This window comes from Lepidochelys olivacea (genome assembly GCF_965140295.1).
Source record: "Lepidochelys olivacea isolate rLepOli2 genome assembly, chromosome: 12".
NCBI classification, from domain to species: Eukaryota; Metazoa; Chordata; order Testudines; family Cheloniidae; genus Lepidochelys; species Lepidochelys olivacea.
In genome coordinates this window covers 13,346,083-13,360,731 of record NC_140422.1, presented here as the reverse complement: position 1 = coordinate 13,360,731, position 14,649 = coordinate 13,346,083, and the positions used below count along the sequence as shown (strand labels likewise).

The following is a 14,649-nucleotide window of genomic DNA, read 5'->3' as shown; positions in this document are numbered from 1 at the left end:
TGTACTTATAGTAAAATTCACCAAAAGGTTGTGTTAAATAGCAAGATTAAGGGTGATTGGTAGCTCTGGTGTCCTGGTCAAATTCCAGCTTCTGTTGCAGTTAAATTCTGCCTTCCTAAACTTCTCTCTGAGGCTTCAGTAATAAAAGCTATTCTTCACTTTCTTTCCAGTCTTCTTCTACCTCCTTACCATCCCCACCCCATCATAAAGCATTTTGGGATCTCCCAAGCTGAAAAGCTATATAAACGTAATCACAACATTTGTTACTGTAGCTTAATAAAGTTATTTTTATCCTCATTTTTATGAAAAAAGCTAATAGTAAAAAAACTAATGGCAATAGGTGGACCTTAAATCAGATATACAGAGTGTTTTTAATATAATTTTTCATTATCTTTTTCCTCTTGCAGATAATGCTGGCAAGCATTTTCGTCTTGCTGAGGTTCTTTACTACAAGGTATTAGAGTCTGTCATTGAGCAGGAAAGGAGAAGATTAGGAGACACTGACTTATCAGTAAGTAAAATCAGTCAATCAATCAGATAATTCACTTTTAAACTAGTTGCACAGCATGAGAAATGCTGTTAAGCCATTCAAAGTTAGTAGGGAAGATAACTCCATAGTGAAGTTATTCTCTTAGCAATTTCCATATTAGATTGTTTAGTTTGCAAGTGCAAAGATGATATTTCTAACTGGCGTTGCACACTGACTCTGGATTCAGTTCTGGCAGCAGAACTTAGGTGACAATTTTGCTTATGATGCAAAGGCAGAATAGAATGCAATTTACCCATCTGTAGTTAGAGTTGTTAATGCATGTGAGTATGTAAATTCAAACAATGTTATACAATATTTGTTTTAAAAAAATCTAACTTTTTAATACAATAAAGTTCAAACCAAAGACTATTTGTTTGCCTTTTTTCTTCAATGTAGACATGTTTTTCTAAGCTAGGCTGAAGTTTATTTTAATATTTGTATTGCAGGCCATACTGGAGCAGGATGTGCTTCACAGGTCTCTCCTGGCATGTTGCCTTGAGATAATTACTTTTTCATACAAGCCTCCTGGAACTTTTCCATTAATTACGGAAATCTTTGATGTACCTGTTTATCACTTTTATAAGGTAAATGGCTTTGATCATGTGAAGTGATGATTACCAGTCGTGCTGGTTACTTCTACAGACTTTTTTCTTGAAGCAAGATACTTTTTCCTCAGTTGGATGTGTAATTGCTTAAATTTCTAAGTTATGAAAACGATCATATGTGCGGTGGGGTTTTTTATTTTGGTGGAGAAATTTAAACTGGAAAAATCATGTACTGTTAACTGTGTAATGCATTGGTGGTGTCCAAATTGTCTAGTTAAAAAATAATGGCACTGGACCACAACGTTTACATGGATTAATGGGCACTTCCTATTTCACTTCTTGACTTATTGAAAATAAACATTTATCTTCAAATCTTGTAACTTTGGTCTGACAGAGTTATAATTATAGTGATTGACTGATGTAGATTTAATTGTATCTAGCTGTTACATACTATTACTGAGTTAGAACAGACCTTTTTCTGTCAGGATTAATGTGATGCTTCACAAATTTAATATAAACCCATTTGAAAGGGAACAACATGAAAGGTATGATGATCTCACTTATTGTATTGGTCACACAATGTCCTGGTTTAACATTGTAATAGGTAGGTTTCATATCTACTCACTTCACAGGTAATAGAGATTTTTATTAGAGCAGAAGATGGCCTTTGTAGAGAGGTGGTAAAACACCTTAATCATATCGAAGAGCAAATCTTGGAGAGCATGGCATGGAAACGCGAATCTCCATTGTGGGACAGAATCCGAGATAATGAGAACAAAGTTCCTACCTGTGAGGAGGTAAGTGTGAGAAGTAACAGCTATTTCATTTTTTTTAATCCTTGTTATAAGTTTCAAGAGGCCTTGTTCAGTTTAGATGGCACTCCTTAGTAGTTCAGCCATTGGGCATTTGGGATATGAAGGCCTCATAGTGAACCTGAGCAAGTCTTTCCCAGCACGTGAATATTGAGGTGAAGTAGCATCATGATTAAAATGATGGAAAACAGAAGTAAGTTGTCCAATCTTCTAAAATAATATATATTTAAAATGAGACAAGGTATTAACAGCAACCTTTAGGCGTGCAACTGTGGCAAGCATAGCAGTGCTTTGCATTCTCTCTACAAAATTGATATATGACTTGTGCCTTTTTCCTCCTTCCCCCCAGTAGATAAAATGGATAAAATCCTGGCCCTGTTTACTTTACTGAGAGTTTTATCATTGAATTCAATGAAGTTAGGGTTTCTCTCTCTCACTTGTTTGTTTCATTCCCCTCTCCAGTAACTTGCTCTTTGAAATTGGACGCAGTGATAAAATGTGCTGCTTAAACTGGCCTGATTTTTAGAGTGCATCAGTGTCTAAACAAGGCTAGAAATCAGTTGGATTCTTCAATTAATTCATTTAATAATTAAATAAATATGCTGAAATTAACGGTTACATCAATATTATTTTAGGTAATGCCACCTCACTATTTTGAAAGGTCTAATGGGAACAGTCTGGTAGGCTCTCCTTTGACTCCAAGAAGGATCAGTGAAGTTCGTGCTGAAACTGGAGGGCTTGGAAAAGGTGAGATGTTAAAAATAAAATGTGTAGCCTGCACGCAGTTCCTACAAGCTATAGAATATTGCTACATGTTTAAAATAACTAATGTGTGTTCCAAATAGCATCAAGGAAAGTTGCAACTATGCATTGACTAGAATGAAGCAAATAATATTTTTTTTCAGTTCAGAGGACTGTCATCATTCCAGTCTGACACAGATATGACCCATTGCAGGTGGGCCCTTACTTGATTTTTTTCCCCCTCAACCAGGATATCAACAAATCCAGACAGATGCTAAAGAGCACCTCCTGGTGGAGGATCTCATTTATTAATAGAAAAGGTAATGCAGAAAATAAAACTTTCACCTGAACATCCCCACCAGGGTGATTAGGTCATTCTTAATGCATGTACCCCACCTGAGTTCAAGGCTTGCCTCTGGCCAGGCTCTTCCCCCCTGGTTTTAGACTTCTTGCCCCTTCTGGAGTAATGTCCTTCTCAGGAGTCAAGGGTGCAGGGTGATCTGTTGACAGTATCTCTTCTCCAGGGACAGCAGGCGATCCTTGCTAGGCTAGGCTTCTGGCCACTGCCTGGGAGACCAGGCCCGCTTGGATGCCTGCTGACTGCACTCCTGGAAGTTCTCCATTTTGATGGGCTCCCTGCTCAGCTCTCTGGCTCAAGCTTCTCCTGGGAACTCCCCTCCCCAGGAGCATTGTTTCACTTTGGAGTTACCCAAGTTCAGTTAGAGGGAACCATTTCAGTAGGTCCGGGTGCTCAACTAAGCAGCTACCTGGGGCAGTTAGTTACCCCCAAGTGAGGCCTTCATAAGGCAGGGTGGGCCTTAAAAGTCCCCATAAAGAGCAGCTGCCCAGTTTGAGGCCAAATTGAGAAATAATCCAGTTCAATTGTAGTTGAATCAGAAAAAAATATTTTGCATCAAGTGAAACATTTTGGTCAACTCAGAAAAAATAATTAATTTTAGTGGAGCTGGTATACTAACAAAAAAGTGGCCAAATATGAATTCAAAACTTTGTCAAAATGAAGTAATAAAACATTTGACTATTTTTAAATTGCTTTCCCTAGGCCCAGGTTATTCATCCAGTTTGACCTGAATTCATTAATACTTTCAGAACACTGGGAGGGGAACTCATTGTGACCAAAAAAAAAAAAATTGCCCAGTTCTAATATTGACATTAGAGCAAATGAGATGCAATAAAAACCTATAATATTTCATTTGAAATCTTTGTTCAACCTTATTAGCCTACAAATGAAATCTATGAAATGACAGTGTAGATGTTCTATTATAGAATACAGGAAGAGGTTATGGTTCTCCTAAGTTCTTGCTCAATGATAAAATTGCTCCATTTTGGTAAAATGCTTTCAGAGTTTAGAGTAGCAGCCATATTAGTCTGTATCCGCAAAAAGAAAAGGAGGACTTGTGGCACCTTAGAGACTAACAAATTTATTTGAGCATAAGCTTTCGTGAACTACAGCTCACTTCGTCGGATGCAACGAAAGCTTACGCTCAAATAAATTTGTTAGTCTCTAAGGTGCCACAAGTCCTCCTTTTCTTTTTGAGAATTTAGTGAGTTTTCTATACAAGAGTGACTATCAGTAGCATTAAGGTAGCACCCAATAGTATAACCTGGGGATAAGAGCAAGAAAAACATCAGAGAAAAGTAAACTTAAGGTCTGTTGTAGTGTTCACTAATTGTAATTAGTGCTACAAAGGATAGGATCATACATATAAATCCTTCACTTATTGGGTTTAATCATTAAGGAACAAAAAGCAGCAATCTAAGATTTTCTGCTACACTTTTCCCTGCCCCACAAACTGTTGTATGTTTTTGACTATTCAGGAATAATAATTAAAAAAAAAAAAAAACACCTCGGCTATTGTTTCATTTACAAAAAACAAGTAATTTCTCTAACATTTATTCATGTATGAGATTAAGTTAAAAGTTCTTTAATAACAGTTTGGCTAAAACAGTTTGCTTTTTTAGTAATACACTGAAATGGTAGCCTTATTTAGACAGTTGCATGTGACATGGACATCTTATTCATATAGTAATTAAGTTGGCTTTTAAAAGTTGCTTCTGCTAAAGTGTGTTATATTATAGCCAACCTGTTTCTCAGATGAGCTATCACAAGACCACAGCTTCTAAAACTACCGTCCCATCTTACAGGATATTTTAAATACTGTGTGTTATTCACCAGTGTGGCTTCAGAGAGATTTAAAGACGCCCAGCTGGGAACAGTTCTAGAGGACATTGGTTTGATTAGATGAAGTTTTACAGCACTGGGGCAATGATAAAGCTTAAGCATTACTGAAGTGTAAAGCTCACGTTAAATGTTTGTTTGGTTTTTTTTTTAAAGTATCTTCAGGTCTTTCGTCTTCTCCAACCACACTGTATGACAGATACAGTTCTCCTACAACCAACCCTACCAGGAGAAGGCTATTTGTGGATAATGATAATCCCCCTGACAGTGGAACTCCTGTAAGAGTTTCACAGCAGCCTGTAGTGAATACTGTGCCAGTGCAGAATGTGACACCTGAAACTGTGTCAGTTACTCCAGGGCCTGGACAGACTTTGGTTACTGTGGCAACTGCCACTGTCACAGCCAACAACGGACAAACTGTTACAATACCAGTACAAGGTAAGGGGGAAGCTCTGGGGGAACGGATTGCATTGATTACCACCAGAAACACTGAATTGCTTATCAGTAGGGAGTGAAAGAGTAGGTAGACATGTGGGAGTGGAAGGAAATGAAAAACAAAGGCCTGGGGGCTATAAAACAGGAAAGTAATAAATGGGAAAAGGCGTGGGTACTATTTAGCTGTTGAACACTGGAGCAAACGTACGTTTGCTTCCCAACTGCCTTGTATAGAAGTCATCTGTTTAACTAGCCTCCTCTTCATTGATTGAAAGTAACTAAGGTTAGCCAGTTATCATTTGGTCCATTTATGATCACGATTCCTCCGTGTTCTTTCCGGAACATTTTCTGTTACCTGCCACTACACACTTATTAAATAACTGTTCATCACTAGAAAGGTTACTGGTGCTCAGGAAGCATGGCTGGGGTTTTGAAGACACCCATTACTGAATTCATTTCCGTTTAATTACAGGCATTGCCAATGAAAATGGAGGAATAACTTTCTTCCCAGTTCAGGTAAATGTAGGTGGCCAGGCTCAAGCTGTGTCTGGCTCCATCCAGCCACTCAGTGCCCAGACCCTGGCTGGTGGTACCCTTAACACTCAGATGAGTGGGGCGGCCCTTCAGTTACCAGGCCAAGTTGCAGTTCAACAGATCTCTCCTCCTGGAGACCAACAAAGACAAAACCAGCAGTTCTCTACTATCAGCAGCAGCAAACCCCGAAAGACTGGCTCTCTGTGTCTCTTCTTTAGAAAGGTACCTTCCACTGTGAAATGTCATGTCACTGCAGTATGGGCTTTACTGGAAACATACAGAACAATGTAAAATTGTTTAATTAGTAACAGGCTGTTTATATATTAAAACCAATTTTTTGAAAACTATTTACTTGCCTACCAGGACTTGGAGTTCAGAGTCATATTTCTCCTGTAGGCGTTAGTATCATAAGTACTTAAAACACAGCGTGTTCCTTCTTTGGTTTAAATCTGTGGTGTTGGTTGTTACAAGGGAAAAACAGTCTTGAACCCAGGTCTTGTCAGGCAAGCAAAAGGAACTAGTTTCCAAATTTGGTTTAAAATGGACATTTTATTGTACATATACATGCTGCCTATTGATCTGAGGTCTTAAACAGCTCATATTTTAAAAAAACATGCTGAGCTTTCCTTTTCATTAATTACTATAGTGGATAAAGTTTTATGTTTAGAAAGCCATGTAAGTTTAAAGAGCTTGATTTTGTCCTAATCAATGCTCTTCCTTCCAAAAGGTTTATCACTTAGCAAGTGTTCGGCTGCGGGATCTCTGTGTCAAACTGGATATTTCTGATGAGTTGAGGAAGAAAATCTGGACATGTTTTGAGTTTTCCTTGGTACAGTGCCCTGAGCTCATGATGGACAGACATTTAGACCAGCTGTTAATGTGTGCCGTTTATGTAATGGCTAAGGTAAGATGAATAAAATACACATCTGCTTTTTATTCATAACAGTAAAACAAAATTTATCTGGATTACTAGTAGTGTAAGGCAGCTGCATTTCCCCACCCAATAAAAAAACTGTCTTTTTTTAGGTTACAAAGGAAGATAAGTCCTTTCAGAACATCATGCGCTGCTATAGGACCCAACCACAAGCAAGGAGTCATGTAAGTACAATTAATATTGAAGTAATGGGGTTTATATTTTTACTGAGCCCCTCAATTACTTATAGTAGCTACCATCTTCAGGTATATTCCATGAAAGGGAATCTAGAGTAACAACCTTCACTAGTGGAATTTAACACTGAAATGGTATAAATTCCTTTGTTCCAACAGGATTCCATTTATTTCCCCAAAATTTAAACTCCATAAATCCTGCTTGGTACAGTGCAGGTTGCCAATACCTTTTAGTAGTTTTTGAAGAGGAGGATGGCTAAATCCAAAATTCTTAACTACATGCTGTTTGACAAAACTTGGTTTAGATTCTAAATGTCTTCATTTAAAACCTAAGGTATAGTGCCCTCATTGGTGATATTCTTGTAAATAAATAGGAAGATGCATTTAAATATGTGGTATCAGGGGTTAAAAAATTAGGCTGCAAAAATATTCTTTTCTAAGGATGTATATTGGGATAGTCAATATTGTTTTAGTTTTTCTTGTAATAAAAACATCTCTTTAACAAGTACTGATCTTTCATACAAACCCTTTGCTGCTTGCATATATGGCTTCCTTCAATTTGTTTATCTCTTTGGCTTTTTGCAGGTATATCGGGCCGTCTTGATAAAGGGCAGAAGACCACGCCATCGTTCTGGCAGCAGTGATAGCAGTATCCAGCAGAATTCCCCAACAGAGAGGAGTAAAGATAGAAGTAAGTGATTCCAAACAATTGTATGTGAACTAGTCCTCCCCCATTAAGAGAGCTGTCATCTTAATGTTAATCCTGGGGAAAGGAAGTGTTTTATCTAGCTTCAAAGAAGATTTGAACAACCACTTCTCATGTATGGATTTCACTACCTCAAAATAGAGTAGTAAAAATCAAATGGTTTAATTCTTGGGCAACCAGCTATTTTAAATTTAGACAGGTATGGTAATATTTCAGTAACAAGACAGCTGCAGAATTTAACTCCAAGTAAATTTGCTCGATACTGGAGCTGCCCTTTACAGTTTTGTCTCTACAGCTGAGTATAACATCAATTAAACCCCCATCATCCATGACTACAACTCAGGAGAATTTCTATCGAACAAGTAGAGGCTTTTTTTGATATTTGCTGTCCCTAACCCAGCCAGTCTCCCTCAGTTTTGGCTTGGGCTTTTATAGCAGTCGACCCCCACTCTTGTCTGAAGCGATGTGTGCTGGCAGACCCATAAGCCACTAGTCTGATGCACCAGTTAGTGCTGTTCTGCAGAAGACTCCCCTGTAAAGTAAACTGTCCCCAGACAAAATGAATGCCAGCAAGTATCAAAAGTGGTTACTCGTGTTCAGGCTGCCTTTATAAGTAGTTGGGGTTAAGTGCAGCAGCCTCCTCTTTCTTTTCTAGGTCTAGAGAAGAACTAGAGTTTAATTGCGAGATTGCCTTAGCAAGAATTGAGGCAGGCGAGAACTGAAAAAAACATTCACTCAAAGTCCATTTGCCCTTGGGAGGTGTTCTCACTGCACACATGCCCCATGACCCTTCACTTTCTCTTTGAACATAGGAATACCCCATTTACATTAGCATGATAGGAGGAAAAATTCTCCATCCACATGTCAGGGACTTCTCTCTCAGGGCCCCCTGCTTTGGCCTAATCTGAACATCCATTCCCTGAGTGCAGGTACAACTTTTTCTAAAGCACAAAGAAATTGATGCTTACGTGCTCGGACTTAACGCCATCGCACCGCCCCATGAACATCTCTATAGAGGATGGTGGTAGTGATCCCTAGATTTAGGGTGCCTAACGTGTCCATCTTTAAGGCTGCTTGTGACTTTTGAGTAGTTCATGCTTCAAAATTTCATCAACAAGGGAGTGGAAGAGAGCGGAGGTAAGAACAAGCGTGGGTATATGGCCCACCAGCCACCCCAGGACTCAGTGGTCCATTCCTTCTCTTTCTCCCTCCCCTTTTCTGCTGCTTCTAGCTAATGTCTGCCCTGGAGCTTCAGTGATCAAACCTTGTTTATGAAGTAGTTGTGGGAAGGTGGGGCTTGAGACGCTTGCACATTTTTTTTAAACTTTTCTTTTAAAAAAAAATTTTGAAAAAGGTAATTTCCAAGTTAAAAGAACATTTAGGTTGCAGTATCAAGCACTCACCGTTAGAAAATACCAGATTTAATAGTTGCCCACCCAACCTTAATTCTGTCCCTTTGTGTGCAGTATTTTCCCACAGGATGAACATGCAGCCAACCGTAGAGCTTAAACAATTTTAATGTGTGTTTTGTTTTGTTTTTTAATAAGAGCACCAACTGGTGCTGAAGTGACTCTGAAATGCATTTAATAGTAATGGCCAGATAAAAGGGTTGTAATGTTACTCTTCCCTTTCCAGCTAGCAGAGACTCTAGTCCTGTTATGAGATCTAACAGCACCCTGCCAGTACCACAGCCAAATAGTGCACCCCCGACTCCCACACGACTGACAGGCACAAACAGTGATATTGAAGAGGAGGAGCGAGGGGACCTTATTCGGTTCTATAACAACATCTATATTGAACACATGAAAGAATTTGCCCTGAAGTACTCTTCCGCCAATGCTGTAAGTGATCTTAATTACCTTCATTAGTAAATAAAAACTAGAGCAATAAGGTGGGTGAGGTAACATCTTTTATTGGACCAACTGCTGTTGGTGTGGTGTTCTTACACATAGTAAAAGTGCTCTTGCCACCTCACCTGCGTTGCAATCAGCAACCATGAGAGAGGTGTTTTTTTCACTTTAAAAAAAGAAAGGGTAGCAGGAGAGAATAAGCATTTGTACTTACCCTATCTTCCAGGATGGGGGGGCTTTAATTGTTCATAAAAGTATTTTGAGATCCTTGGTGCCATACCAAACTATATTTTTAGTATTCAAGAGGAAGAAAGTGCCCTCCCCCTTCAGTGAAGTATGCATCTCTGAATTCTGATGAAGAAGAGTAGCGTTGTGCTTTATAAAGATTACAGTATCTGTTACCATGTTTCGGGATAGAGTAAATTGGATCATCCATTTACATTTAAAAAAAAAAGTCAAGGACCTTATGCCTACACTAGTCTCTCTGTTGAAAAAGTGGTAGTGATTGATTTGTTCTTTTACCTTAACAGACTGATGCTCCTCCACTATCTCCTTATCCATTTGTAAGAATTGGCTCTCCCCGCAGAATTCAGCTGTCTCAGAATCACTCAGTCTACATCTCACCACACAAAAATGAGTCTACACTTTCTCCGCGAGAGAAAATATTCTACTACTTCAGCAGCAGCCCCTCTAAGGTAAGAGTAAACGATTAATATTCCAAAAATTGTGGGGGGGGGGAGGGAGAGAGTTGTATTATTTTTAGAGCCCTTAATGTAGCATCCCTTTTTGCAAGTTAAAAAAAAAAAAAAAACGACATGTGAGATTTGCGGGTGCATTCACATAGCTAGCTCTCAGGTGCTGTTGTTTTTGCCTATAAATAAATATTGCGCCTGCAAAGTTGCACATGCAGTTATTAGAGTGCTTTAAACTGCCTTTTCTGTTACACTTAAATGACTAAGTCACTTTTGAAAATGGGACTTGGTATATGGCAAGCTAGGGTGTAACTCTACAGCCCACTATCCAAAGAGAAAATAATGACTGAGAATAGGGAGCTGATGCACATGAAATATGATAGTGTATTTTTATTCATAGATTTCACACGGAGTAACTGAAAACCCTAGCAAGACAGTGACCCAGACTAGAGAGAACATTCTCCTTAGACATTTCACTCCAACAAGTTCCATAGTAACAGAAAAGCAATGATAAAGGGGAGAAAATGATGTAGTGTTTGACATGCCAATAATGATACAGGCTAGTTACAGTAGTGGAAGGGGACATAGCAGGAATAGCGGTTACAATGAAGGGAGAAGATAATGCTGGAATAAATAGACCTAAATTAATGCTCATGATAGACTGATACCCTCCAATGGTGTAGATTTGAAACTCACGGCTTCCTTCAAAGTTTATATATGGTCATGCTTTGGTGCACATGAGAGTAACAAACCAATATGGAATCCTTGTCAAGGCTACTCAGTCTGTCAGTGAATGACATTCTCCCCATATGCAAGGCTGGAAAAGAGACGGGTTTTGCTTTAGAATCATCCTGTGAATATATTTAATATATTCTTGCTATGATTATGTTTCAGAGGCTGAGCGAGATTAACAGCATGATTAGAACTGGAGAGACCCCCACAAAGAAAAGAGGCATTCTCTTGGAAGATGGTACTGAATCACCAGCCAAACGGATCTGTCAGGAGAATCACACTGCTCTACTAAGAAGATTACAAGACGTAGCAAATGATAGAGGTTCTCACTGAGTTTAGTCAATTGTTTGTGTTCCAGAGCAGATACTCCTTCTTCATCTGTCCCTGGCCATTCTGTTTTGAGGAGGTGAATGCTGAGCATCTTCCAAGCTGAAAATGGTAGTATTTGACCTTCAAACAGAAATCTCCTTTTAGACTGCATTGAGTCTTTGAACTCTCCCATAAAGGGGAGTGGAGACTGATGCTGCACACTTTGTCCTATTGTGGTCAAGCACATCGCTAAAGTCATACTTCCACCTCTGAGGCTAACCCCAGGCATGACTTATATGCTGTGCTTTACTATGAGGACACATGCAAGTTTTTAATTAAATTGCTTTCTAAACTATTTTGATATTTATTGCTGAGACAATGTACTCAATATAGTTTCCTAGCTTGTGATAGGAATTTTGTGTACAGGGTTTAGCCCCCAACTGCATACACTGTTTTACTTCGTGCTTTACTATTCTTTTTGCTGTAACTAGCAAGTCATTATTACTGGTCAGATCCAGGAGTATTGCACCAAGATATTCAAATTACTCATGTGTAAGCTTTGTTTCTGTGGTAGGGATGACCCATGATCTCTAATGCTACAGTGAGGAATGCTGACAGCCCAGTTTGGACTTCAGAGCAGACTGGGAAAAAATACCTTATGAAATTACCTAAACAGATTCTCTTCAGGATCAGGTTGTTTTGTTTTAATGTATGGGCACTTTGCTGTGTAGGCAATTCTGTTAATGCATTTTTTAGCTGTGCAATGTTTTAAAGTGAACTCAAGTTCAAGGGGAGGCACTTTTGATAGGGCTGTGAAGCATAAATTTTAAAAAACAAGTTAGTTTTGCTGTATATTTGCAATGGCACTTTTTGAATGTAAATATTTTTCAAATGGCTGAGGCTTAAGATGTGTTTTTCTGTATTAAAGTGATGACTTTCTATTTATATGACATCCCCTAGATACCCTGTCAGTAAATGATGTTAAGCTAAAACTAATTCTTTGTGTGTATGCAAGTACTGCTAGGGGAAGTTTGCTTTTTTTCAAACTCAATATCCAGAATCATTTTTTTGATGGTAGCCGTATCTTCCTTGTGCATTATATTCAATTTGGCTTTTTTTAAAATGTCTTTTGATTAAGTCTAGTCCAATGAAGGTGCCATTTTTTCTCCCGAAAACTGATGCATATAATAAATCTGGAAAATGTACTTAGAAACATGCTGACATGTTTCTAAGTACATCTATTACTGAGGAAGCATTAAAGCAGCAGTTCTTAAACTATAGGGCGTTCCTCCCTGTGCTTTTTATTTAATGGCCCCAAGTGATGGGGGCCATGTACATGTGTGAGGCAGGGTACAATTAATCCGCCCCCCCCTGCCCAGGCAGTGCTAAGTCAGCTGTGAAAAGTGAGACAAATTTCATTGACACTCTGCTGGCACAGCACAGCCTCAGATCTGGGCTGTAGAATATGTACTTGTGTGGCAGGGGAGTGATTGACTTGTAGAGGAGAGTATTGTTGACCACTAATACAGCATATATCACTTTCAAGATTTGTTAAATTCCTTGTTTTCAATAATGATTAGAATGGAAAACTATTAGGATTTAATTCAGTTTTAAATTGAATTAAAATAAAACAAAAGTTAACTAGTAACTTGTTTTTTAACATGCATAACAAAGATTCAACAGTGGTTTTGAGTGTTTCTGTAAAAATATCTATGAACTGTCAGATTCTTATGACAATACTGTACCTTACTTTGTCTGAAGTGTATTTTTCAATAAACATCGCAAGTACTGAATGTTAGCTGATGTAATTTCCTGTGGGCAAAGAATCACTGGTTTATGCCTCTGCATGAAGAAAGAGAAACTGTCACCCAAGCCCCAACTGGTGGCTTTTTCTGAGCGGAGACAAGCCATACAGATGGCTATGGGGCTATTATGAATATATTATTTTGGCTGGACAGCCATAGAATGCTACAGCATCACGTTGCAGCTAGTACAGATGAAATCCTGACTGTACCTCTACAATTTACAAGTCTACTTAGCTGTGGCCAGTAAGAAACCTACAGATTCACATTTTAAAGGTGAATCTGTGTAATGCTGTCTCTCTCTGCTACTTAGCAATCTAGTAAAACTAGCAGCTCTGTTCAGAGTCACTACTGTTACTCAGATCCTGCAGTAGTGATAGTGTTTTGATACTATTCAATGGTAGAATGCTGAGTAACGGAAGAGACTGTTCAAATGAGAGCCAGAGTCCTTCCCGCACCCCAGGAGAGGCATCATGCAACAGGGGAAATAAAGCCACTGCAGCTTAAGGACTAGACCTGACTACTGATGCAATGTATGGTAGGTTGCATACAATCTTACCTTTAATTGCAAGTATCTCTGAAAGTTCACAAAAAGAAAAGGAGTACTTGTGGCACCTTAGAGACTAACATGGCTGCTACTCTGAAAAGTTCAGTAATTTCATACACCAGATGCTTGGGAAATAGAGCAACCACAATACTAGAAGCTATTTTTATTGAAATGCACTATTTAAGGAAATCTGTCAAGACTATATTTATTACCTCCAACAGGTGTTTAAATTGACTTTGGAATGCAGAGCTTTATAACATTTTCTTTAAAAACATCAGTAAGTGTTGCTATGATTTGTGCCTTGTATAGAATATTTGACAGGAACCTTTAATTACAAACTGTAAATCTAGGAGCCATTAGGTCAAAAGGCAAACCAACAGGGCACCTTCCTTGTACAAGACAGAGTAGTATAGACCTGATCTTTATCTTAAGAAAATAAACTTAGGATTTGTTTTAGAAAGAGACCTGCTTGTATAAAGGTGGGAGGATATTCTTTATTGGTTTATAGCTCTGATAAAGCATCCTAAGCCATGAAAGTGGGCCTCTTTGTAAAAGAGAAAAATCTTCAGTTGTAACCCCCCCCCCCCCCGCAAGGAAGTCTAGAAATATCCTTATTTAAACTGATTTTGTTCATAGACACTTCAAACTTTGAGAACATTAAGGGTTAGAAGTAACCCATATCTTTTGTAAAATGTTTTCCAACTCATGTTTCCTCTTCAATGGTTGAAAGCCTGTGTGTCCCTCCAGTGCTTAAGATAAACATATGAAAGGAAGCTTATTTACACATTGTATCTAAATGCAAGCCCTTCCTAGAATAGCTGCACTATACCTTATTTGGTGAAGGGTAAGATGTTTTATGTAAAAATACACTAAGTCATATGATATAACTGATAAGCTGTTAATGGGCAGGATTAGTTATCTATCCGGCAATGCTTCAGCCACTCTTTACCAAACTCAAAAAGACCAGAACAAACTAAGGATTCTTAAGAAATGGCAAGACCATGCCTTATTTGATAAGCATTTATGTTTACATGACTAATAATAATTTAAAAGTAGACACAGGAAGGAGTTAGGATTTCATAGGGGTTGGAAGTTTGAGGAATCTAGAGGG

General features: G+C 38.5%; 1 protein-coding gene across 1 annotated transcript in view; it reads left to right on the top strand.

Annotated features, from left to right (window-relative positions):
- Positions 1-13,556, top strand: part of RBL2 (RB transcriptional corepressor like 2) — a 54,152-nt gene extending 40,596 nt beyond the window's left edge. The window contains exons 11-22 of the mRNA XM_084644763.1: positions 408-511; positions 976-1,113; positions 1,707-1,871; positions 2,522-2,633; positions 4,981-5,262; positions 5,732-6,015; positions 6,521-6,697; positions 6,820-6,891; positions 7,486-7,591; positions 9,242-9,447; positions 9,987-10,151; positions 11,043-13,556. Of these exons, the coding sequence (XP_084500889.1) occupies positions 408-511; positions 976-1,113; positions 1,707-1,871; positions 2,522-2,633; positions 4,981-5,262; positions 5,732-6,015; positions 6,521-6,697; positions 6,820-6,891; positions 7,486-7,591; positions 9,242-9,447; positions 9,987-10,151; positions 11,043-11,213 (1,982 nt within the window). The 3' untranslated portion in view covers positions 11,214-13,556. The remainder of the gene's footprint in view (positions 1-407; positions 512-975; positions 1,114-1,706; positions 1,872-2,521; positions 2,634-4,980; positions 5,263-5,731; positions 6,016-6,520; positions 6,698-6,819; positions 6,892-7,485; positions 7,592-9,241; positions 9,448-9,986; positions 10,152-11,042) is intronic.
- The last annotated feature ends 1,093 nt before the right edge of the window (positions 13,557-14,649 follow it).